General features: G+C 41.9%; 1 protein-coding gene across 2 annotated transcripts in view; it reads left to right on the top strand.

Moving 5' to 3' along the window:
- The window catches only part of SIMC1 (SUMO interacting motifs containing 1), a 377806-nt gene that overhangs the window by 299314 nt on the left and 54932 nt on the right, over window positions 1-23560 (top strand). Inside the window, exon 8 of one of the 2 annotated variants that reach the window (XM_069244586.1) lies at window positions 12437-12539. The exons of the other annotated variant lie outside the window; for it this stretch is intronic. Coding sequence (XP_069100687.1) covers window positions 12437-12539 — 103 coding nt within the window. The remainder of the gene's footprint in view (window positions 1-12436; window positions 12540-23560) is intronic. 2 annotated transcript variants of the gene reach the window in all.

The raw sequence follows: 23560 nt of genomic DNA, 5'->3' as shown, positions 1-23560 counted from the left end.
CCGAATCTTGATCATCCTAGTGGTCATCCCTATGTATCGTAGTTTACACGGGCAAGTGATCATGTAGATACAATTCTTAGTACGGCAATTGGTATGTATCCTTAACTGCCAGGTATAGGGTTCTCCCAAATCTAATTCTTGGGTGGTAGTGGTAAGTGAACAAACATTACACCCACCACAAGGATGATGTCCCCTGACCCCCAGCCAACGTGTCTTTATCAATTCTCTAGGTTTTGGCACAACAGGTCTGGTATGGACTAGTAAATCTCTAATGTTTTGAGTTCTTTTGAAAGCAAAAAGAGGACGTTCTAGGGATTCTCCCGAACTGTTCAGGATACTCCAGTGTCTCAAAATGACCTTCTTGACACGGTTACTCAGAGGAGTAAAGGTAGTGACACATCTCAGTCTGGTTAGTGGTTCTCGGACATTGGTGGCTAGCAATGTATCCCTTGGGATATTCTTAGTTCTCTTCTTAGCCTGTTTTATAACAGAGTTGGGATAGTTCCGCTCTTTAAGTTTTTGACTCAAAATATCTGCCTGTGTATGAAAATCAGCCAAATCAGAACAGTTACGTCTTGTCCTTAAGAATTGGCCGAATGGAAGATTGTTCCTTAAGGATTTAGGGTGGTGACTGTCGTAGAGCAGGAGACTATTCCTGTCAGTGGGTTTGTGAAAGATGGATGAATGTAGTACTCCATCTGTAAGTATGATCCGTAGATCTAAAAAGGAAACTTCTTTGTCAGAATATTCAGCACTGAAGCGAAGATGCACATCAAGAGTATTAATCCACTGGATGAAGGCTTTAACTTGATCCACATCTCCTTTCCAAACCACTAGTATGTCGTCAATATAACGACGCCACAGTCTGATGTTGGAAAAGAAGGGTTGAGTAGGAACCAGTATGTTGTTTTGTTCGAAGGTGTACATATACAGACAAGCCAGACTCGGTGCAAAAGTGCTGCCCATAGATGTACCTTGTACCTGGTGATATAAGTTATCTTCAAATTGGAAGAAATTTTCTTTAAGGGCCAGGCTCGCACATTGCATTATAAAACTGATGGGGGTATTGCGAGTCCAGGGAGTGGACATCAATGTGTCTTGTACTGCTGTAAGTGTAGCTTCCTGGGGTATGTTAGTATATAGGGCTTCAACGTCAAGACAAATTAACATATCCGTTAAGCCTGTAGTGTTAATGTGATCTAAAAGGACGAGAGTATCCTTAGTGTCTTTTAGGAAAGTGGAAGTTTGTTGTACAATAGGTTTAAAGAAGAAATCGCAAAATTTAGAGAGAGGTTCCAACAGGGATCCTATCCCTGATACAATCGGTCGGCCTGGAGGGGGGGTGCCCTTATGAATTTTGGGGAGACAGTAGAAGTATGGCACCCTAGGTTCTTTGGTGTCAAGGAATTTGGCTTCCTGTTGTGTGATCCAACCTGCTAATTCTGCTTCGCTAATCATTCCACGAATGATGTGTTGAAGGCGGGCTGTAGGATCAACATTAATAGGTTCGTAGTATGTATCATCACTTAGGAGTCTCAGGCATTCTTGTCTATAGAAGGTGGTATCGAGTATCACAATAGCACCTCCTTTATCCGCAGGTTTGATGGTAATGTCAGGATTCGAAGATAAAGAACTAATGGCTGTTCTTTCTAATCTAGACATATTCTGAAAAGGACGAGTAGGTAAAAGATGCTGTAATTCATGCCGTATCGCCTTCTCAAAGGTTAGAACTTCTGTTGGAACAGAAGTGGACGGAGGCATGAAGGATGACGGATTCCTTAAATTCGTATCACCCAGGGGTATCGAGGGGATACGATCCTTAAAGAAGAAGTGTAAACGTACCTTCCTAAACATTGCTGAAATTTCGCAATTTAGCCGGAACTGGTCTTCTTTTGGGGTAGGTACAAAACCTAAGCCCTTTTCCAAAACTGACAGTTCAGAGGGAGATAGTATGGTGCCAGACAGGTTAACCACTAAGGATTGTTTGTTGGTGTCGCACTGCGGCTCCTGGTCACCATTTGTGGTTCTTCCTGGGCCCAGTGCACGTTCCTGCCTCTTCTTTTGTTTCTGCCTCTGCCTCTGCCCCGGCCTCTCCCTAAAAAAGGATTGAAACCAAACTGGGGTTGCGGTTGGAAAAATGGGTATGGCGGTTGTTGCCACATAGGAAATTGATGGTATGGGAAATTCGGTGTCATATTCATTAATGGGACCTGACGATTCTGATAAGATTTTCGGCCTTCATCACTGCTCCATTCATCCGAACTGGAGCTGGGATGTGAGCCCCGAGGTCTATGTAGTGAACTGTCCGAGTCATCGGAAGTATCAGAAGTTCCTACCGATTGAAAATCTTGTTTTGTGTAAGGATAGACTTTCTCCCTACTAAATCGCTTGATATCTTTTTGTAATTTGGATATCTTCTGTCGTGTTAGTTGTTCTTTAATCTCATTCAAATCTGAGTTCATCTCTGCCAAACGAGTTTTAAACTGGGACAGTTGTATTGTAGTCTTTATGGAGGTTTCAATCATAGAGATCTGAATGGTGATCGAATCAGCCAAACGTTTTGAAGTGTTAATGATTAGAATCAACCAATCACGGGTACACTTCCAAGAAATTTGTGCCCAATCAGTACGGAATTGTAAATCTTGTAAAAAGATCCTGGGAACATTGGTAACAATCAAACCATGAGGTGAGATGTTAGCCCTAAGATATTCGGTCATAATTGTCCCATGAAGTACTGTTTTTATAAACTCTTTCTTCAGGGCTGATAATTTGACCCAGTCTTCCTTAGACACGCCCGAAGGACCGCTATTATCATTCCCCAAAATAGAAGGAGTTTGGAGAATGGCTTGTACCATATCATCATCAAAGCTGAGACCCTGTAGTTCAGCCATGATCACCTCAAATAGATTTCTACTGGGTGATATATATAGAATACCCCACAGCTCAACAGCTGTACTAAATCATCAAAAACCAACTAAAAGAGGGGTTTGGAAAAAGGGAGATTTGGATAGAAAAATCCTGGTCCTGTGTATAGAGCTCCCAATACATGTACAAAAACAAGGTATACACAGTTCCACAACGTAAGTATAATCAGGAAAACCACATTGGGTCCTGATCTAAGGAAAAGATCGTAAAAAAGAGAGAAGAAAGAAGAAAGAAAGCCAGGTCCCTGGAAAATTAATTTGATACCCATTAACACTACAGGCTTAACGGATATGTTAATTTGTCTTGACGTTGAAGCCCTATATACTAACATACCCCAGGAAGCTACACTTACAGCAGTACAAGACACATTGATGTCCACTCCCTGGACTCGCAATACCCCCATCAGTTTTATAATGCAATGTGCGAGCCTGGCCCTTAAAGAAAATTTCTTCCAATTTGAAGATAACTTATATCACCAGGTACAAGGTACATCTATGGGCAGCACTTTTGCACCGAGTCTGGCTTGTCTGTATATGTACACCTTCGAACAAAACAACATACTGGTTCCTACTCAACCCTTCTTTTCCAACATCAGACTGTGGCGTCGTTATATTGACGACATACTAGTGGTTTGGAAAGGAGATGTGGATCAAGTTAAAGCCTTCATCCAGTGGATTAATACTCTTGATGTGCATCTTCGCTTCAGTGCTGAATATTCTGACAAAGAAGTTTCCTTTTTAGATCTACGGATCATACTTACAGATGGAGTACTACATTCATCCATCTTTCACAAACCCACTGACAGGAATAGTCTCCTGCTCTACGACAGTCACCACCCTAAATCCTTAAGGAACAATCTTCCATTCGGCCAATTCTTAAGGACAAGACGTAACTGTTCTGATTTGGCTGATTTTCATACACAGGCAGATATTTTGAGTCAAAAACTTAAAGAGCGGAACTATCCCAACTCTGTTATAAAACAGGCTAAGAAGAGAACTAAGAATATCCCAAGGGATACATTGCTAGCCACCAATGTCCGAGAACCACTAACCAGACTGAGATGTGTCACTACCTTTACTCCTCTGAGTAACCGTGTCAAGAAGGTCATTTTGAGACACTGGAGTATCCTGAACAGTTCGGGAGAATCCCTAGAACGTCCTCTTTTTGCTTTCAAAAGAACTCAAAACATTAGAGATTTACTAGTCCATACAAGACCTGTTGTGCCAAAACCTAGAGAATTGATAAAGACACGTTGGCTGGGGGTCAGGGGACATCATCCTTGTGGTGGGTGTAATGTTTGTTCACTTACCACTACCACCCAAGAATTAGATTTGGGAGAACCCTATACCTGGCAGTTAAGGATACATACCAATTGCCGTACTAAGAATTGTATCTACATGATCACTTGCCCGTGTAAACTACGATACATAGGGATGACCACTAGGATGATCAAGATTCGGATAAATGAACATCGCAGTACTATTAGATGTCAGAGGTCCTCCACAAAATTGACGAAACATTACATTGATTTACATCACACCCCTAATGATCTCAGGTGGGTTATACTTGAGACCATCAGAGACCAAAGAGAATCCACAAACCGCCTTTTTGAAAAAGAGCAACGTTGGGTCTATCGACTTAAGACACATATTATAGGACTTAATGATGACATACCATGGACAGACTTTGTGCATCGATCATGATTAAGGAATCTCTTGACCAGGTTTAAGTACACTCACTACTGGTTGTGGCTATTCCATCTCTTTCCATAGATTTTATGCTTATTTAAGTCTGAGCAATTTGCCTCTTAATCCCATTCTTTTTTTTTTTTTCCGATACATATATTTGAGCCTTAGTTCTGTGTCTTTTAAATTGGTTTTCTGTAACACTAAGATGGCCGACCCCTTTCTTCCTTTTTTTTTTTGGGGGCTTACATGATGGAGTCCCTCTTTAATTTCTATCCCACTGCTGGACCTAACACAAGATGGCCGCCATTTCTGTCCTCTTTCTATGCTGAGGCTTGAAGATATATAGCCCAGCCTACCGGGTGCTCTTTCCTATTCCAGGAACACCGAGACGGGGCAGGTGATGCCGCAAACTTCGGACAGGTCCCAAGTAAGTGGATGGTAATATTGTTGGGTGTTTAGATGGGAATCCTTAGGATCATTTCACGTTACTTTGGGAAAAGGCAGTTATATACCCTTTGATTTGGTCCTTTGTTGTTTACAGGCATTTCCCACCACGAACACTCGTGTGTAGACACTGCCGCTGCATACTTGGCTACAGCGTTTTTGAGCACGTTATATATACTTATACATATATGTGTCTATGACATTCCTTATATATGCTGTCAACATCTGCAATCAGCACACCACGTATTTTACGTTTATTTGATGTTTTCTCAGCTAAGTGAACTTTAAAAACCTGGTCAGTCAGAATATGTGTACCATCCTGCTACATTTGATTATGGGACACGTGAATGTTTGGCAAACGCTATATCCCTCAACTTCCCGATATTACTGTTTTTGTCTTTCTCCCTGAATACAATCTGATAATTGAACTCACGCATTTAGCTCAGTAGGACCTCCGTTACTTGGTGCTTTACCTGATGCGGCCCATCCACTAGTATGAGGAGGGTAAGCATTTATTTCATCATTATTTTCACATTGATTTACACGTTGATCCACAGTGGGCATACTTCACCTATGTGTGGATTTGCACAGAGCACATTGCTGTTGATATTGTGCATGTGAATAATGTGTTATTCTTTTTGTTTGTTATTCTTCTCATTTCAGGTCCCTGCATTGTACTAATATTCCTTATTATAGGTTATATTTACACATAGGATTAGGTAGTTTAGGTCCTGAAGAATCGCGTTAGATCCATAGGACATCAATAGCGAGAAACATGTTGACCTTCTGGTGAATCGTACAGGGGATCCTGTGCGTACAATTCCTAACCTCAAATTGAGTGAGGAAGTGAATAATATTTTGGGGAGCGTAGACCTTGTTCTTTTCTCTCCCCGCTCTTTGGTTTTAATCATGACAGTGGTTGGATTATTTAATAAAATTTGCCTAACCTCTAGTTATTTTTAAATAGAATTTTTCCAATCCTATACCCTATTCTTTCTAAACCGGGCATATATCTCAAAAGATCTCCGGCAAAGAGCCCCCCTTGAGGGGCCCGTCAGGCATTGCAGCGCCGGCCTGACGTGGAGCAAAGCCCGAGGATGAAGCATGTCACCTTTGGTGAGTGAGGGCTCTTGTTCCAAAATAATTAATTTTCCAGGGACCTGGCTTTCTTTCTTCTTTCTTCTCTCTTTTTTACGATCTTTTCCTTAGATCAGGACCCAATGTGGTTTTCCTGATTATACTTACGTTGTGGAACTGTGTATACCTTGTTTTTGTATATGTGAAAAAGACCCCTCACCCACCAACCAAGTTGGTGGCATGCTTCATCATCGGGGTCCCACCTGAGGCACCTAGCGTGTCACAGGTGTGCTGCGACGCCTGATTACAGCGGAGCAGGTTTTGTCATTTTTACCACACATACTGGTTGGATTTGGCACGAGGGTGAGTGATGGTTCAGTGGATCAAAATTTACTAACAAGAGCTTTCACAAAAATGAAATGCACTGTTAATAACTGAAAGGCAAAAAACGGAACCAATGACTCACAGCTCGTGAGCTGTAAAGCCGCGACAAGGCACCATCCGCTTTACAGTCCATTCACACAACTTTCATACATGACACACACAAGCCCATTCACACCGCCAGCCACGGGCCCAGCACATTACAACACTCACATCGACAGACAGCGCCACTCAAGGGCCCATCACTTACATACGCCCACATGCCTGATACAACAATCATACCAGCTGATGGGAGTGTGTGGACTGGTGTTTAGCTAGCAGTGTGTTGCAGTAGCCAACAGCAAGTCAATATGTACACTCTCAGCCAAGCCCCACTCCACACACAATGGCATCATTTTTTTTTTTTTTTTAAACAGAGGAACCCCTAACTAAGTAGAAAGAATTACAAAACTACAAACACAAAAGCTCTAAGTACATGACAGAAATGCTAACCATGAAACTGAACACATGAAAATACAAAACAGACATGAGTTTACACTCATGGTTGTTCCCAGAAATTCTTCTGGGTGTGGTAATTCTTAAAACAACCACCCACACACAGCCCAGGCTTTGAAGGACAATCTGGGCAGTACATTTGAGTCTCCCTCCGGATACCTCTTCGAAAACACACTCTACATTTCTTAGCTGGAAAGTCTTTGGGTGTGGGAGAAATGTGCTCAGCAAAGTGGCGATCTTTCAATCTAGCCACATCCTCCACCACTGCTTCTCTAGGAACTCTGGCCTGTTCCACCACAATAAGGCTCCCTATCACTGACTCCTGAAATTTCACAAATGTCATCTTTGACTCTGGAGACCTATCCCTAAACACAATAAAAGCATTGAAGGTTGCTAAGTGGAAGAGGTGAATTGCTAACTTCTTATACCAAACTTAAGACTTACGAATAGCAGTATAAGGTTCCAACCTCTGATCAACTCTATCTACACCTCCCATGTGCCTAAGTGGATTCTGCCATAGGGGCAGATGGGCCTACTAAAAAAATAGGCCTGTCTGCCCCAAGGAGGCCAGAAAATACATTTAGTAGTGTGTCCCCATGGGGAGCGACCCTTGCCAAAGGGGACAGCCCTAAAAAAAAAAAAAAAAAAAAAAAAAAACACACACAACACTATCCCTGGTGCCTAAGTGGCTTCTGCCCCCCTTCGGGCCCATCTGGCCCCAGGGGGGGCAGAAATGGCCAACAGGTCAATGCCCCCCTTGGGGGGACGCCCTGTGCCCAAGGGGACGCCCCCCCACAAAAATAAACACATTAAAAGAAATCCCTGGCGCTCTAGTGGTTTCTGCCCCCCTTGGGGCAGATCAGCCTAAAAATAATAGGCTGATCTGCCCCCAATGGGGGCAGAAATGGCCCTAAAAGACATGCCCCCCAAAGGGGAGCGACCCTTGCCCAAGGGCCCCCCCCCATCCACTACACACACAATCCCTGGTGCCTAAGTGGCTTCTGCCCCCCTTGGGCAGATGGACCTAAACAAAACAAATAGGCCGATCTGCCCCCAAGGGGGGCAGAAAAGGCCAACAGTCTATGCCCCCTTGGGGAGGAGGGGGGGCGCCCCTTTGCCAAGGGGCACCCCCCCCATAAATACACAAATAAAACAACATCCCTGGTGATCCAGTGGTTTCTGCCCCCCTTGGGGGCAGATCCGCCTAAAATAGTAGGCCAATCTGCCGTAAGTAATTGCCCCCAAAAGGGGAGCGACCCTTGCCCAAGGGGCCGCTCCCCGCAAGTCAAAAACACTAAAGAAATACCAAAAAAATAAATCCCTGGTGTCTAGTGGGCATTCCTGCTGCCCGATCGCAATGCTATCGGGCAGCAGGAATGCTTAAAGAGACACCGGGGGAAAGGAAAAGCCTTTCCTTTCCCCCGGTGCCTCTTTCTGCAAAACCCCCCACCCACCGGGAAGAGAAACTCACCTCTTCCTTTCTCGCCGCACAGGAAGCAAATGGCTTCCTGTGCGGCGAGAACCCCATAATGAAGTCAGCGCGCGATCGCACGCTGACGTCATTATGGGGGTTGGGGGGATCGAGGTGGAAGGGGAAGGGCTTCCCATTCCATCCCTGACTTTGGAGGGGTGGGGGGAAGCACACAGAGGGAGCGAGAGCGCTCCCTCTGGGCTGTGTGCCGAGGACGTAGTGGTTACGTCCTCGGCACAGCAGCACTGTGCCGAAGGACGTAACCACTACGTCCTCGGCACAGAACGGGTTAAAGACTATAGAAAACATTCTTGTGAAGTTAGCCAAAGTTGTATTTGCAGGTGCTGTAAGATTGAAGCAAGGAACAAGGCCTGTGGGAAATGTATGCCTTAAACCTTCAAAATTGAGCAGTGGAAGCATTAGCCTTATTCACTAGCTACGGTGAGGAGTTTGGCCGTTTAGCCCTTTGAATAGGTGACGAAGATAAGCACCAAACTGACAAAGATAGAAGGGTTTCTCTTATATAGGCTGCCCAAGAACCCTTGAATCATGGAAAGGACAGTGGACCATAAAAATGTTAAGACCCACAAAACAAAGGGGAAAGTGATGAACATCCTGACAAGTTGTTCCTGCAAGTCTTTGGAGCGATTCCAAATAAAGATTATACATAGATGCCAAATGTCAGATAACCCTTCTTCATTGAAGGATTAAAGTGCAAACATATCAACTAGGAAGAAAGACTGCCAAATTACAAGAGTTGACGGAAAAGGAACAACAATCATTGACAGTAGTAGCCTTGATGAATGTCGCAGAGCTTTGAATCATCTTCACTGGCTTTGTCTCAGAGAAAAAAGTCCAAGAGAAAGTGGATCCTTTTAAAAAATGTTTTCCCTCTTTGCGTTACAACATGGCTGAGGCTCCTAGCAAACCTAAATGGCCTCTATCTAAATCTTGTTGGACCTGTTGTGTTTTCATGGCCTCTACGAAACAGCATATTTATTGTCTTCATTCTAAGTGGGTGCTACAGGAATGTGCCATGTGCGAGGCTTTTTCGGCAAAAACCATGATACAGGATATTTGTTTACTTTCAAAGGAGCTCCATCTTCAGATGAAGAAATGGTTGCAAGCATACTATTTGCAAAACCTCTGGGAAAACTTAAGACATTTGATGTGGAATAAAAACACTTAACAGGATTAAAGCTTCAGAGCTGTACTGGGCGTCTTCAGTTAACCCTCTCCTCCATTGAATATTTCATAGATTCACGTTTACATCTTTTCCAGTCATCGAAATGCGCGTCCTATGGTAATGTTCAGACAGAAATGTGAAACCAACAAACATGTTTTTTGTCATTCTCACCTCATTAGAAAAACTCCACACTCCATCTAGTTAACTGAGAGTGCACTTAACTCCACTACCCACTATCCCCTTACCCCAGCCAAGATGCCGCCTTATGGATTCTGTGGTTCTATTTATCCTTAATTTCTTCTCTCAGACTATGTTGAAAAAAGTGTCATCTCAGTAATTTCAACCCAAGTAGTTTCAGCTGCCAACTGCCGAAAACAGGTCCAGTAAGTCAGCATATTCCTCCCACTTTGTTGCATATCACAGAGCGCTTCTTCAGCAGAATACTCCACATCTGCTTGTGCTGAGGATTTCTGTCTGGACGGGATAGATTTGTTCACTGTTTTGCAAATAATGCTTGCGCTTTTTACTAAAATTGCTACTATACTTTTTTATAGCTTTCCAAAAGCATTCCTGATTTTTTTAAATTGTCTTTTGTACAGAAAAGTTTAGTATACATATTAGAAAGTGCTTTGGGATCCTGCATGTTGGTAGGACTTTTCAGTGCTTATGATTTTAATGAAGAATCCCCTGGACAACTGAGATTACATAAGTCACTTTTCCTTCAGATCCATCTGGACTTGCAAATGGCTCACAGATGGATCCAAAAATAAACATTTGGGAAGCTAGCCTTGCATAGGATTTGTTCCCTAGACCCATCAACACGATAGCGCTACAATTCCTTTGTATCAGTAATGGTTATTACCTACAATGAACCAAAGTGTTGGCTTTTGCCCTCAAGTTGGCCTGAGTACCTTCCCAAAATGCATGACAGTACATCTAAGAAAAAACGAGATTTATCTAGCTTTGGTCTGGAAGTGTAGCACAACAAAGTGTCCACACCACAACATTTTATTAATGACTTGTAGACTACAGTAAGTATCTTTCAACATCTGGATTTACAAGGCAATCATATAAAATCTGATTTTTGTCGAGCCCAGTTTATCCACTATCTGGAAGTAAGGTTGGATGCCTGTAGAACATAAGTGTTTCTTTGGGAGGAGAGACATCCTTCTGCTCTTCTGAAATGACTTTCTGTTTAATCTTTCTAAAGGATGCCCCATTTGACTGTTCACCCATTATGATCTATTTTTTGATATTGATGATTCTGATTATTTGCTTGGCTGCTTCATCAGTGTTTGGAAGACCATTAGTGGAAACACTGCAGCATTTGGAAAGACAGACTGTACTTCCAGTTTTATTTCTCTGGCGTTGTCATCTAAAACACCTCCTGCAAAGAGTAGCTTTTCATTAAGATGCTCTTGCCAAAACATTCATGACCAATGCTTCCCAGATCAAATGGGGAGTTCATACAGGTCACCTTCAGGCTCATGAAACAGGTTTCAAAAGCAGCTGTTATCATATAAATATTAGTTAACTGAAAGCACACTATCTGGCTCTTAAGTCCTTACGTCTAGCATTCTCGGGGAATTACTTGCTACTATAAATGGCTAATATGTTAACAATGTGCTACCTGAATATGCACAGAGGTACGAGATCCAAATTTGTTTCCCAGGAAGCACAAAAGCATGGTGATGGCTCTTGGCCAGAACACTGCCTTGTACCTTCCAGTGTAGACATATATGCACTAAGTAGAACCTTTCTGGAAACCACAAGAGGGCTCTAAACAATGTAGTGCTAAATAGTCTTCTATAAGTAGGCCTTTTCACTGATAAACCTCTTCACTGATGCACACATAAAAAATGCACCTGCTGTGCCTTCAGGTACGTTCAGACAAGTACAAAAGGAAATACCATTGGTCAGCATGGTTTAGCTATGGTCCTGCCACTGGCAGTTCACTAACCTACTTCACCTATCGGAATGATCACACTGGAGCCTAGCCTGCAGGCCTTTAAGTTCTTCACAAGGTTCTTCACGTATTCTTGGATCAGTCCAGAATCCTTTCCAATTGCTGATCTTGGTACCTAAGTTTCTGAATCCATACAGTGTATTTGTTTAAACCTCCCTCAAGAGTGGATGGACATCCTTAAGAAGCCCACCAATTCTTCCTGCTCATTTGAGGGAAAGAGATTGTGTATTTGGTGCATTCAAAAGAATATCAAAACAATGTACCACCAAGAGAAAGCAGTACTAAATAATCTTCTCTACTTGGTCAACTTATGATTTGAGTTAGCTTCCATTAGTTGCATCATATAGCTCCTACTGCTTACAGGAAAGTTCCTTCACAAACTTTTTTAGTGTCACAGTGTATTCCCTCTGAAACACAGGGGTTTTTAATTCAAACCCACCGATAAATATTTCTTAAAACATACCTCGTAGGAGGCTGGTTTTCAAGTATCTATCACGTCAGCATCCAGGGTGTTTTATATCCAAGCCCTGTGCTCCAATGAATCCTACTTTATTTTGTTTATCCATAATTGATTACTTAAAATCATTACATACCAATGTCAGAGCTCAGCAATTTATGTAGACCATTATAAAAGGTTTACAGATAAATACAAGGATATGTCCAGTAAAAAAAGTTTGCTTAAAAGGAAATTGATAGAATTAGAAAACTGTGACAAAAGTCCTTGGGAGGCGGGGGGCAGAGTTTTAGTGTTCCAAAGCACCAGGTCTACAATGCCGGGCTAACTTTGCTCATGTCTCATTTAGTGTTTGGCAAGCTGAACATGGGCCCAAGAAACAAAGGAGAGAGGTGCTATTATCTCACCTTGCGGCAGTTTGCTCCCGGTTGATACGTTGGATAGAAAAACAGGTGAGATAAAATTATGGGATTTCTCTGCCCTGGCGGCGATCCAAGGTGTGTTGACAGTTAGCCACTGGGACCAGACTATACTGCAGCATCTACGCAGGTATCACCCTGTTTGTGCGTTATGAAGTGCAGATCTTATCCTTTCTGTTAGTTTCCCCAGCCTGGCAAGGGACTGTGGTGAGTGGGTGGTAAAACATAGGTCTGAAACTTCTCCACAGTGTCTGATGCCATTGGTCAAGCATAAAAGGAGTAAGAGATGATGTTAATCACTGTTAAATTTGGGACAGCAGCACAGCAGACGTAGCCAGGATTCTCTATGATAATTGCATAATTTACAAGATGTTGCTGCAGTGCGCTGTGCCCAGCCTGGGTTAAAGTCTGTGATCAGCAGGGCAGCAAGACTCAAGTAAGTAATTTTTCTTCTTGCGTGGGCAGAAAGGGGTTGCTGAAAATATGGCTGGGCCTTCCCCAGAGCGTAAGATGCATCCAGTACTGCAAGAGGGGTTCCGTGGCGAAGCCTTTACATTTTCATGACCTGCCCATTCACTGTATTTTTCCAGGCTGCAAACACAATGTCCTAATTATGCAGACTTTCAGTCTCCATTTCCAAGCAGCTGGCTGCCACTGTGAGCTCAGGTGCCATGGGGAGCCCTCCTCTTTGAAGATTGTTTTGATTTCTGCTTTGAGGGTGGTATCCTTGGTCCGTAGGGTCCTAATGTAATACTTGACTAAATCCCTGAGGCACATTAGAGCCGGATGTCCAAGTCCTAGCTCCAATCTCAGCCTTGCTCTTCTGGTCTTCTTAGGAGCGTGAAAGATTTTGTAAGGAGTGTTCAATGCACCAGGGATGTCTAAATGACTATAATTTAGAGCTGGAATAAACTTCACTCTCAGGACTTTTAACATTGGTTCTGCAGTTGAACTATGCAGGTGGCGATTGAGAGGCTTCAAGCTGTAAATGAAACCAGCCCCCTTGCTTCTGAGATGTTTTAAATGAACCCCAGGTTTAGCCCTATCAGAGAGCCAGACGCCTAAGTAATTATAGTGTGCAGTTGTGGTTATTTTTAATTCTCCCAACTGCCATTGGGCCCATCTCTTATGCGGATAATTACCAAAAAGGACAACTTTGGTCTTTCCCTAGTTCATCACAAGTTTTTTCCCTTGGCTGTAGCTATGGAGGCCTCTCAGGACTCCCTGCAAGCCAACTCTGGTGTGATCCATTATTGCAATGTTTTGGAGGTAATAAACTGCCACCTTCCAGTGCTTTGCCCGGATCGGCTGTATAAAGACTAAAAAGTAGAGGGGTCAACACGCAACCTTGCTTGAGTCCATTATCAGTGGCTGTGTTTTCTTTTTTTTAAATCTGAGCCAGAGTCCCCTTATATAGAGATTCAATGGCTTTGAGGAGCCAGGCCGGAATCCCCCATGCATTTAGCTTTCCCCAGTCCACCCGGCCAAAATCTGCACTATAATCTGCGAAGTAGCAGAATAATGGGAGTTGCTTGCGCTATGTGGCTCAATGTTACAGATGAGCCAAGGCTTTGATGTTGTCCATCGCGGAACTTTCAGGCCTGAAGCCAGACTGGAAAAAAGGGAGGATACTGTTCTCTTGGGCCCAAGGTTCTAGCTCTCCCAGGAGTTGTCAGGCGTATGCTTTTGCCTCTAAGTCCAATAAGGTAATGAGCCAGTATTTTTGAGGGTTGGTACGGTCTCCCTTTTTATGGTTTGGGGACAGGGATTATCTCTCTCCACAATAATCAGGGCCCTTCGGAGGCTGCCCTTCTTGCATCAACCCCCTTTGTTGGAATGAATACACACAGATGATTGACTGACGGGGGTTCTTCTCGAGGAGATCCCAGGGCCTCCCCCAAATACCTGTTGGAGTTCAGCGACAAGTTCCTCCCAGTGCTCCTGTGGAGTAGTTGTGCTGAATGTTGTAGGGTCTGACTCTCTAGTTGTGATCCATGCGGATAGTTTTAATCCAAGGTTTATTGATCATTTGATTCTGGGGAGGACCTTGTAATATTGTTTTCCAGATGGCTTCCCAAGGTACAGTAACTGTGGGGCTCCTTTGGCGGCTAGCTGCAGCACAGCTCGCAAGAGCCTGTGATCACGGTCGTCCCTGTCACCTACCTCAACGTTACATAGATTGGAATGCCAGCAATTAGCTAAGGAAGATGTAATCGATGGTGGAAATATTCCTGTAAGTTGGTAAGGGTTGCCAAAGTGAATTTTGTTTTTCTTTTAGACGTTGTGCAGAGGACAGTCTGTAGGTATCGAAGAGGCTCTGTAGGGGTGCAATTTCTGTTGGGAGCCTGGAGTTTCTGTGGGACTTGCCCTGAGTTCTGATGTTAAAGTCCCCAACGATTATGGAGGAATGGGAGACATATTTGTTCAGATGTTCTTTGATTTTAGATGCACAAGAGTAAGGCCTGTTTTTTCGCATGCTGGGCTGGGTTAACATAGTAGTTGAACAACAGAAGTGGAGCAGACTTTTGTTTGCTCCCTATGCCTTTAATGAGCTTGGAGTGCAGGCAGGTTGGTATGAATTTCAATGGTGTCTATTTTCTGGGCATGTTTGAAAATGGAGAGACCGCCAGATGGCCGAACGAAAATATTACACTTTGTTGCTGAAAAGAAAATCTCATAGTAACCTGGAAGCAGCATATGTTCTATGAACCAGGTCTCCTGAAGAGATAGTACATTGCCATTGTGGAGGTAATTGAGGGCTGAATCAACACTGCTGAGTTTCTTAAGTTCTGACCACATTCTGGTGCGTGCGTGCGTGTGTGTGTCTATATACTACAGTCGACCTCCCTCATGTGGTTGCCTTGGGATCTCCTGTTAACTGTGTTAGAAATGAACCCTACAATATATTCCATAAGGATCAATCAAGGTTTAATTACTAAAGTATTACTGGACTTCCATATTAACCAGTCAATTAAACCATCAACCTTCTTTCAGCATCCCTCCTCTCAGACAATCTTTGCACACTCTAGACCCTTTTAAACACGTTTTTATTACACTTGGTACAACAAAAATATAAAACTCACTAGATTTGAGTGCTAAAATTGTGCGTAAGATCAGGCATTGTATTTGAATTATGCATCTGTTTGTACCGGGTCATCCTAAAAAGTCTTATTTCTTGTATCCTTAGCAGATAGATGAACTCTACTAGACGTAAAGCTATAACTACTGCACTAGGAAACATCATCACAGTAAAGACCTGCACTTTAGGAGCTACCTGGGAGTCCATCCACACCTTCATGAGACACGTTTGTCTGCTTTCAGCATTGGTGTTTCCAGAGATAGTCTTGCTGCTCTGTTCACTGTTTAGGGTTATGAGAGGAGAGCCCCTGAAGGAGAAGAAAGGTAACTTACCTGTAATCCTAGTTCTCCTTTGGGGGAGTCTCCATTAAAGGTGTGAGCTACATTCCCACCTGTACAATGAAAGATAATAGTTTGATTATGGACTGGGAAGGATCATAGTTTAAACTGCAGCAAGTCCCATTGACAGAGCAGGAAGCAATATAGGATCATTGTGCTTCCTTCCAGGAGCAGTGTCGTTTTTCCAGCCACTATAGCCTGCAGTCGCACTCTCTACTTTTCCTTGCATTTTTCTCACTTATAGATTAAAATCATTTGTAAAAGTTTTTGTAACTTTGAATAATTTAGGAAAATATAAAGGATTACCTATGGAAGATTCAATCATAAAACAGTATTAATTATTTAAAAATTTGAACTCTGTAGAGTACACTTGTCAGCATACACAACATGTTTTATGCGCACATAAATTGAAGAGAAGGGGACCAACAGAGGGACTTTTTACAAAAGATTCCTAGAAATTATGTATTAGAATCATTTTTTACTATGCCAATCAGAACAGATTAGCTCCTAAAAACAAGTTAAGAAATCAAAAAATATAACATACATGAAGAGACTGTTATAGGTAGCATCTACTATAACATATAAATGAGGCTCTAAATGAATCCCAGAATAAGTTGCTCAAACATTCTTTAGGTGTTGCTATTTCAGTTCCCCGAATCACTTCAACCTTTACCGTCATGAGGACCGTAAGTGCTCACTTAATTTAATCATGATCTCATTGCTATGCAAATATAACTAATTAAATATAAAAAACTAGACATTTTGTAGAATACAGCAGTTGTTTTTAATGAAATTCAATGGCAATTATCCAACGTAGCTTTAAAAAAGTTGGTCAAATTATATTTTTGTAATAACATTGTGCCTGTTAAAGAAAAATAGCTGATATAGTTTTCCAGCTGTTTTTTATTTTAAAATCATTAAGCGATACGAACAGTGAGCATACAACAGGACTCATTCAATATTCATACATCTCATATCGATATATAAAGTAATGAGTACAGTGCTTAATACTATTACTTGGGCAGTCCTTAAGTAACACCCTGTGGTATATTAATACCAACAGCATAAACGTATCAGAAGCATGGTAACAATGTTGAGCTACCCCGCAGGACCCATGAGCCCTGGATGTGGTTGGATGTTGCGACTTTATTTATCCATTGTCCAGTGCCTAGCACTGCCCCTATAAAATTCTTCACCTACCCCCAGGCTCGATCTCACATTTATTAGGACAGCCTCTACTTATATATACCACTCTCGTCTCTCATACATAAATCCATTCCTATGAGCCACTTCTCCTTCGTCAGCAGCATGGGGGACCCCCACAACTGTGAAATGTCTGTTTTCACTACAACTAGAAATGGTTGCTACATGTGTAAACAAACAAAAAAAGAGCTCACGATCCCTAACTATAGCAGGACGTTTTAACTGAAGGTTCTCATGAAAGGCGACTAGGATTACAGGTAGATACGTTTTCCTACTTTATAACAGTTCAACTGGTGGCAGCTTCCTAATTCAGAAGACAGCTGAATTAAAACGTCTGATTGTGTTTGTTCAGGACATTTCTTCTACTTTATATTCTTTCTCTCTACTGGGAACTCATGTCAGTATATCAAAGCTCGTATCCCAAGTCAGTTCTAGCCCAAAGCAGATTAAATATTGCGTTTCTGGAAACCTCCACTATTAGCTAATACTTTTACAAAGTACGTCAATGAAAATAAATCCTTTTCAGTCATAGCCGTGGTTTATGTTCTGTCAGAATGAAGTAGTGCTGAACACAAACTGAAATGTTTCGAAGGTACTGATCAGCTTTCATCGGAGCCATGTTCAATATATCCATGTTCTAGACCGGCAGCTAAAACGTGTACGCCCCCTCTAAATGCATAGAAGTACCTAACATTTTGCATAAAAGTCTTAAGCATAGTCCTTGAATAGAGTCCTTTTAGTTTTGCTAGGAGTCGTAATAAATAAAGAAAATATGAAAATAAGTGTCAGCTTTTCTTAGAATCAACTCCCCAGCTAAGGATCCAGAGAAGCTCCTACAAAGCTATGTCGCTTGGAGCAGTACAGAACTGCCCTGAGAGAAAGCAAATCTGTTTTAGATAATGTTGTGAGACCACAAGAGAGGTTTCTTAACAGAGAATACACTGTGAAATGTGCAGATCCGATTTAGGCTTCCTCTTTAACTTGATTGGCTGGAGAACATCTAAGCCATGTTGACCTCCAGGGGTAACAGCGCTCAGAGCCTCCCCTATTCCCTTATGCTTAGCAGATCAAAAACGTGAGGTTGAACAGCTGTGAAGTGAACAGTGCAATTGTATGCTTTTTAAGATCGCCCATGGCACTATTTTTCTAGTGTTGCCAAGACTGAGGACAGGGAGCAATTCGAGTGTTAATCTATGAAAGATGCTAATGCCAGTGTACTGTAGTTATGCTTTTCTTCAAGGAAGCTCCAGCTTTAAAAATCCTTGAGCCTTGTGTTACTAAAACTTGAAAGAAGCAAAGGTTCAAAAGAAACAAATACTATATATGGTCACATAAAGTCATTACCAAAGACCTCAAAAAGTGAACACATCCCACAGAGTTATGAAGATCAGTAGATTCAAGTCTGTAAAACAGAGATGCATCAAGAGGACGATTTAAACAGTGTTTATGAAAGAACCCATATATGAGGATGTCTTGTACAATATTTCTTCATGCCTGCCTCGTAATCAAGCAATTTACAGTGCAGTGAGTGACAGACGGAATCTACTTTAATTTGGAATCTGAGGAGCATGACAGACTTCCTCAGAGGCACACCATCCACAGTAGTTTTCTTTGAACTACCTACTCATGGCTGCACCTGCTTTCAAGTAGACAGAGGAGGTTTTCCAAAACCAAGGAACTATTTTTCCAAGTAACCCACATACATAGAACATAAGTCTTCTCTCTCTCTCCCCCCACAACATCCTATATTTGGCATGCCGTTCCCCAAATGTTGTAGCAACCACCAGATGAGGAGCTCAATAATTTAGAGAGTATCACTGGGAGAGTCCCTAGTGCAGCAGCAAATAACATGTAGCCAGCTCCCCTTGAAAAATATTAACTTAGTCAATAGGAGGAGATGACATCCCTTAGTAAACATATCTCTCATACAGTGCACATTTGTCAACACCTGATTGCAGATGTTTAAATTTTCCCTGCTAAAGAAACCTCAAAGCGTCCCAAATCAAATGGTCAGTGATGAACCTTTCAAGACTGGACAACGTTGTTGAGAAATGTGTGTAGCAAGTTGGTTAGCCACACATCAAACAAAATAAGTTCTAGCACCATGCCATGGCTTTCACAGAGTGTGAAGCAAGGAAACTGTAACAATAAAAGTCATGGATGACATACGCTGCATGTTGGAAAATCTTATGCTGGCTTGTCCTGATTAGTTGAGGGTTTTTGATGCTGTTGATCATCACATGCTCAAAAAGGTCCTTAATGTTTGTTGGGACTAAGGTCCTGAGATGGTTCTCCACCTTGGCAAACTGCACACAGTAATCTAGTTTGGTTGGTAACCCCTCACCAGGCCTCTCTCCTATATGGTTGTCCCTTCGGTATAGCCTACATTAATTTTGTATATAGAACCACTAAGAATCATGATAAGAGTCAGAGGAGGCCATTCCTATATACAAATGATATGCAGACCTCTTTAAAGACTCCCTCAAGCCAGAACATTTGTGCTTTAAAAATGTCTCGGGGGGGGGGGGGGGAGGTTATTCTTATTCTTGATCTGCTACATTCAGTCTTAAAAACAATGACTGTTAGATCTGTACATTGACAATATCTCACTCTCATTGGCGTATACTGTCAAATATTCTGGCATGTGCATTGACCTTCATTTTTCTGTGTCTTCACAAATTGAAGATCTAGGGAAAGATGAACCTTGATTCATGCTTTAAAGAAACTTAAATGCTTTTCCCAAACCAGTGACTATCACCATACAGTACATTATGTGTTGCTAGCCAGAATCTATCATGATCATTTTTTTTTACTTGCCAGCCCCAATGATCTCTTCAACATGAATCAAAACTATCCTTCACTCTATGGCCTAATTGTTTTCAGGCAAGAGAAACTTTACCACATATGTCCAGTTGAATTGGATCTCCTTTGGCTCCCCTTAGAAAATAGAATAAACTTCAAGTTGGCTTGCAAAATTTTTAAAACACAACACCTCCGACAGCTGAAGCACCTCATCCATCTATCAAAATATCTGTGACAACAAAAACACGAGGAGCGTACACAATCTAATACGGGAAACTAAAGTCGGAGCTCCTAAAGCGGCAATACTCTCCTTTTCTGGAGCAGCACCCTCCTTTTGAACACCCTTCCTGTTGAACTAGACAGTCAAGGGCTATAATTCAACTCCACAAAGAGTTTAAAAAAATAATAAACTCTCCCTTAATTACCCCATGCATCCCTTCTCTTCTCCCTCCTCCCCTATTCTCCTCTTTCATCAGTCTCCCTCGTTATATCTACTGTCATTTTTCTCCACCTTCTCTTCCTCCTCGCCTCATTTCCATTTTGCTTCTTCCTTTTCACCACTGCTCTCCGATGCATCATTTCAACTAGCTATCTCCTCACTCCTCCTCTGGTAACGTGAACCTCTATACTCCTAGCTTGGAGTCTTTTTCCTCTTTTCCCTATACTTTATTTTCTCATAAAAAAGATGATGTCTATAGTCCTGATATGAGTACTATGTTGACTAAGACAATTAATTTCATATGTGTTTAATTGTTGATGCCGTGTTAGTTTCTTGAAAGGGATGCCCTGCATGCCGACACCTTCTTAGTAAAGTTAATAAGGGGAGATCATGCACAGATATGGTAAGTAAATGGGACAGTAAAATGCATAACTATCATGCCCCTTTTGTGAGAACGTAACAGTGCATTCTTCTCAAATAACGAGATGTATTGATACCTTATTGAAACATAGTAGGAAAAGACGTTAATCAAAACTTGATCCACCCTAGTCCTTGACAAAGGAACCATGAAGAGCTGAACATCCGCATTCCTGAGTGTGTGCCTCAGATATTCAGTGTATTATATTTCATTAAGATCATCAGAGTGCAGCTCAGCAGCTGTTCTATAATTCCAATACGTGTGTGAATCTAGCTGGACAATCCAATGTAATACTATTAAATTCTAGCTAGATCTTTAGACTTTTACAGAGTAATTTCCCAAATTCGTAGGCCAAGCCATATCAATATGCAATTGGTTAGTAATTATCTGGCTAAATAACTGGAATTTCAGTGGTTTTCTAAAGGTGGGCATTTTGGATAAATGTCTGTGTTCTGCTGGAAGGGATTTAGACAGCCTGGGTCACAGGCAAAATCTTACATCGGGGGAGGTGGTAGGGTGGAAAGTAACATCTTATCTTGGCTCCTAGGCTGTGAGTATAGTTCACTTCTGCGTCGTGGTGCGATGGAGGTACAAGCTTGTTAATGCATTGAACATAAGAACCCCGATTTTTAAACATATACAATCCTTTCCCAGAAACCAGCGCAAGGGTTTCCTGTAGTGCGACTCACGGTGTCTCTTCCAGAGCTCTCTGATACATTGGAGAATGGTATTCTGTGCTTTCTGCAGACGCTATATTTGTTACTGAATTATGCCTGAATGTAGGTTATTACAATATTTTTAACCTTATTTACATTTAGGTTTCTATTTGACTATGGGTAAGATGAAATCTGAATCACACGTGAGAATGTAATGTATACTTGTGTATTATCTGCCTAGGACTGGACTCCCATTTTGATGATATGAGGATAATAACAAGCATACATTAAATAAATCAGCAGTGAACCTACTGGGATCCCATAAGGTGCAGAGACCTCTTTGAACTGGTGGTTTCCGGACTCTGCGCATACTGTTTCAAGAAAGACCTCATTCAAGTGATGGTGTGTTCTGCTTGTGCCACAGTATTTTCAAGGACCTCCCATGGGAATTATGTCTTTTATGATTAGACGTGGGAGGGGGGAGTGGTAGTAAACAGGGTGGCATTCTGGAAGTGTTAACAGCAGATTCCAAATGGTGGTATAATATATGAAGAAATTATCAAGTATTCCATCCGTACCTGGCGTCTCAATTTAAAAAAATAAAAATAAAATTTAACACCTTTCCATTATCCCCCCGTCAATAAAATGTCAATGCACCAGTATGTGTGGATGCTTTGCTGGATAATTGGTGCACCTTCCAGTGGTTTAGAATGCTAAAGCAGGCTATCTGGGGAGATTAATAAAAGAGAACCACAAGTGGGTCATAAAAAGTTCAGTTCTTCACAGCATCTCCTGTGACTTGGGTTAGATCTCTACACAAGCGTAGAAAACTAAAGTGCCCAGGCTTGACATAGAGATATTACCAACCAGCGTCAGAGGGGAATGTTCTATGAATTGATTGGTTTGAATTTTTTTTAGTGCTGGAATCAAGGGAATTTAATGAAAATCGTAATCATCAAGCAGACACACCGAAGAGCCAGAATGATTCTCCTAGCACCAGCGTGGCTCTGACAGTGCTGGTTCACAGATTTCCTTCCCCCATCTTAATAACCACACAGGAAATTGCTGTGCAGACTGGACCTTCTGCACAAGTTCGGGGGCCAGATTCTGCATCTCAGCCTACCATGCTTGAATTTGGTAGCCTGATACCTGTCAAGAAGAAGACTTACTACCATTTATTGTTCATTGGGCCAGACCAGGCTTACATTGCTTTTACATTAAAATTCAGCCATTACTGCCCACAGAAAATATTCTTCACCATCATTGTTTTTCAAGATTCCAATGGTTAAGCATATCGTGGAGGGCAATCACAAGGTTTTCATCCTGACATGGATGCCTTCTCCTCTGTGGGAGTTGAATGTTGCCCTCTCATGGCTCACAACTTGACCATTCAAGCCTACTCATAAAACCTCACTGCAACACCTTTCCTGGCAAGCCACTTTCTTCTTTGCTCACATAGTTATCAAGATTCAGGCTTCACATTCCATAACCCATATACAGGGTTCCATAGCTACAGGGTAGTCATGAATACACATCCAGAGTTTTGAATTTCCATGTAAACCAAACTTTTACCTTAACAACATTCTTTCAAAACTCGTGTTCAGCAGAACAATTTATTTCATACTCTTGACCTGAGAAGTGCTATAAAATTCTATCTAGACAAAGCTAAGGATTTAATCCAAACTGTTGTTTGTAAATTATAGTCCATTGCACCTAAATCTGGTCACATCAAAGTAATCTGTGTCCAGATGGATAGTTTCTTGCATTTTACTTTGCTATCAGAAAGCAAATAAACCTTTACCTGGCAAAGCAAAAGCCCATTTGGCCAGTGGTAGAGTGGCTACAGCTGCATTGCAATCTGCAAAGCAGCTACCTCTAGATCTGTTCAGTTTATTGTCTTAATTCAGATTCTAGAACAGATGCTGAAGAAGGGGACAGGCCTCCTTGAGAAATCTCTGGCACTTTCTTCATTTGTTATCTTTTCTGTCACGCTGCAGTATATGAGATTGGCTTGCTGTTCTATTCAGTGCTCAGGTGTTATCAATAGATAACACCTGAACGAGAAGGAACAGTTTGTAATCCCAGTTCTTCCTCGTGGAAACCTCAGTTGAAATCATAA

The sequence above is a fragment of the Pleurodeles waltl genome, chromosome 7, assembly GCF_031143425.1.
Source record: "Pleurodeles waltl isolate 20211129_DDA chromosome 7, aPleWal1.hap1.20221129, whole genome shotgun sequence".
In the NCBI taxonomy this organism is placed as follows: Eukaryota; Metazoa; Chordata; class Amphibia; order Caudata; family Salamandridae; genus Pleurodeles; species Pleurodeles waltl.
The sequence above is the reverse complement of the archived record's forward strand: the minus strand, read 5'-3'. Positions and strand labels throughout refer to the sequence as shown.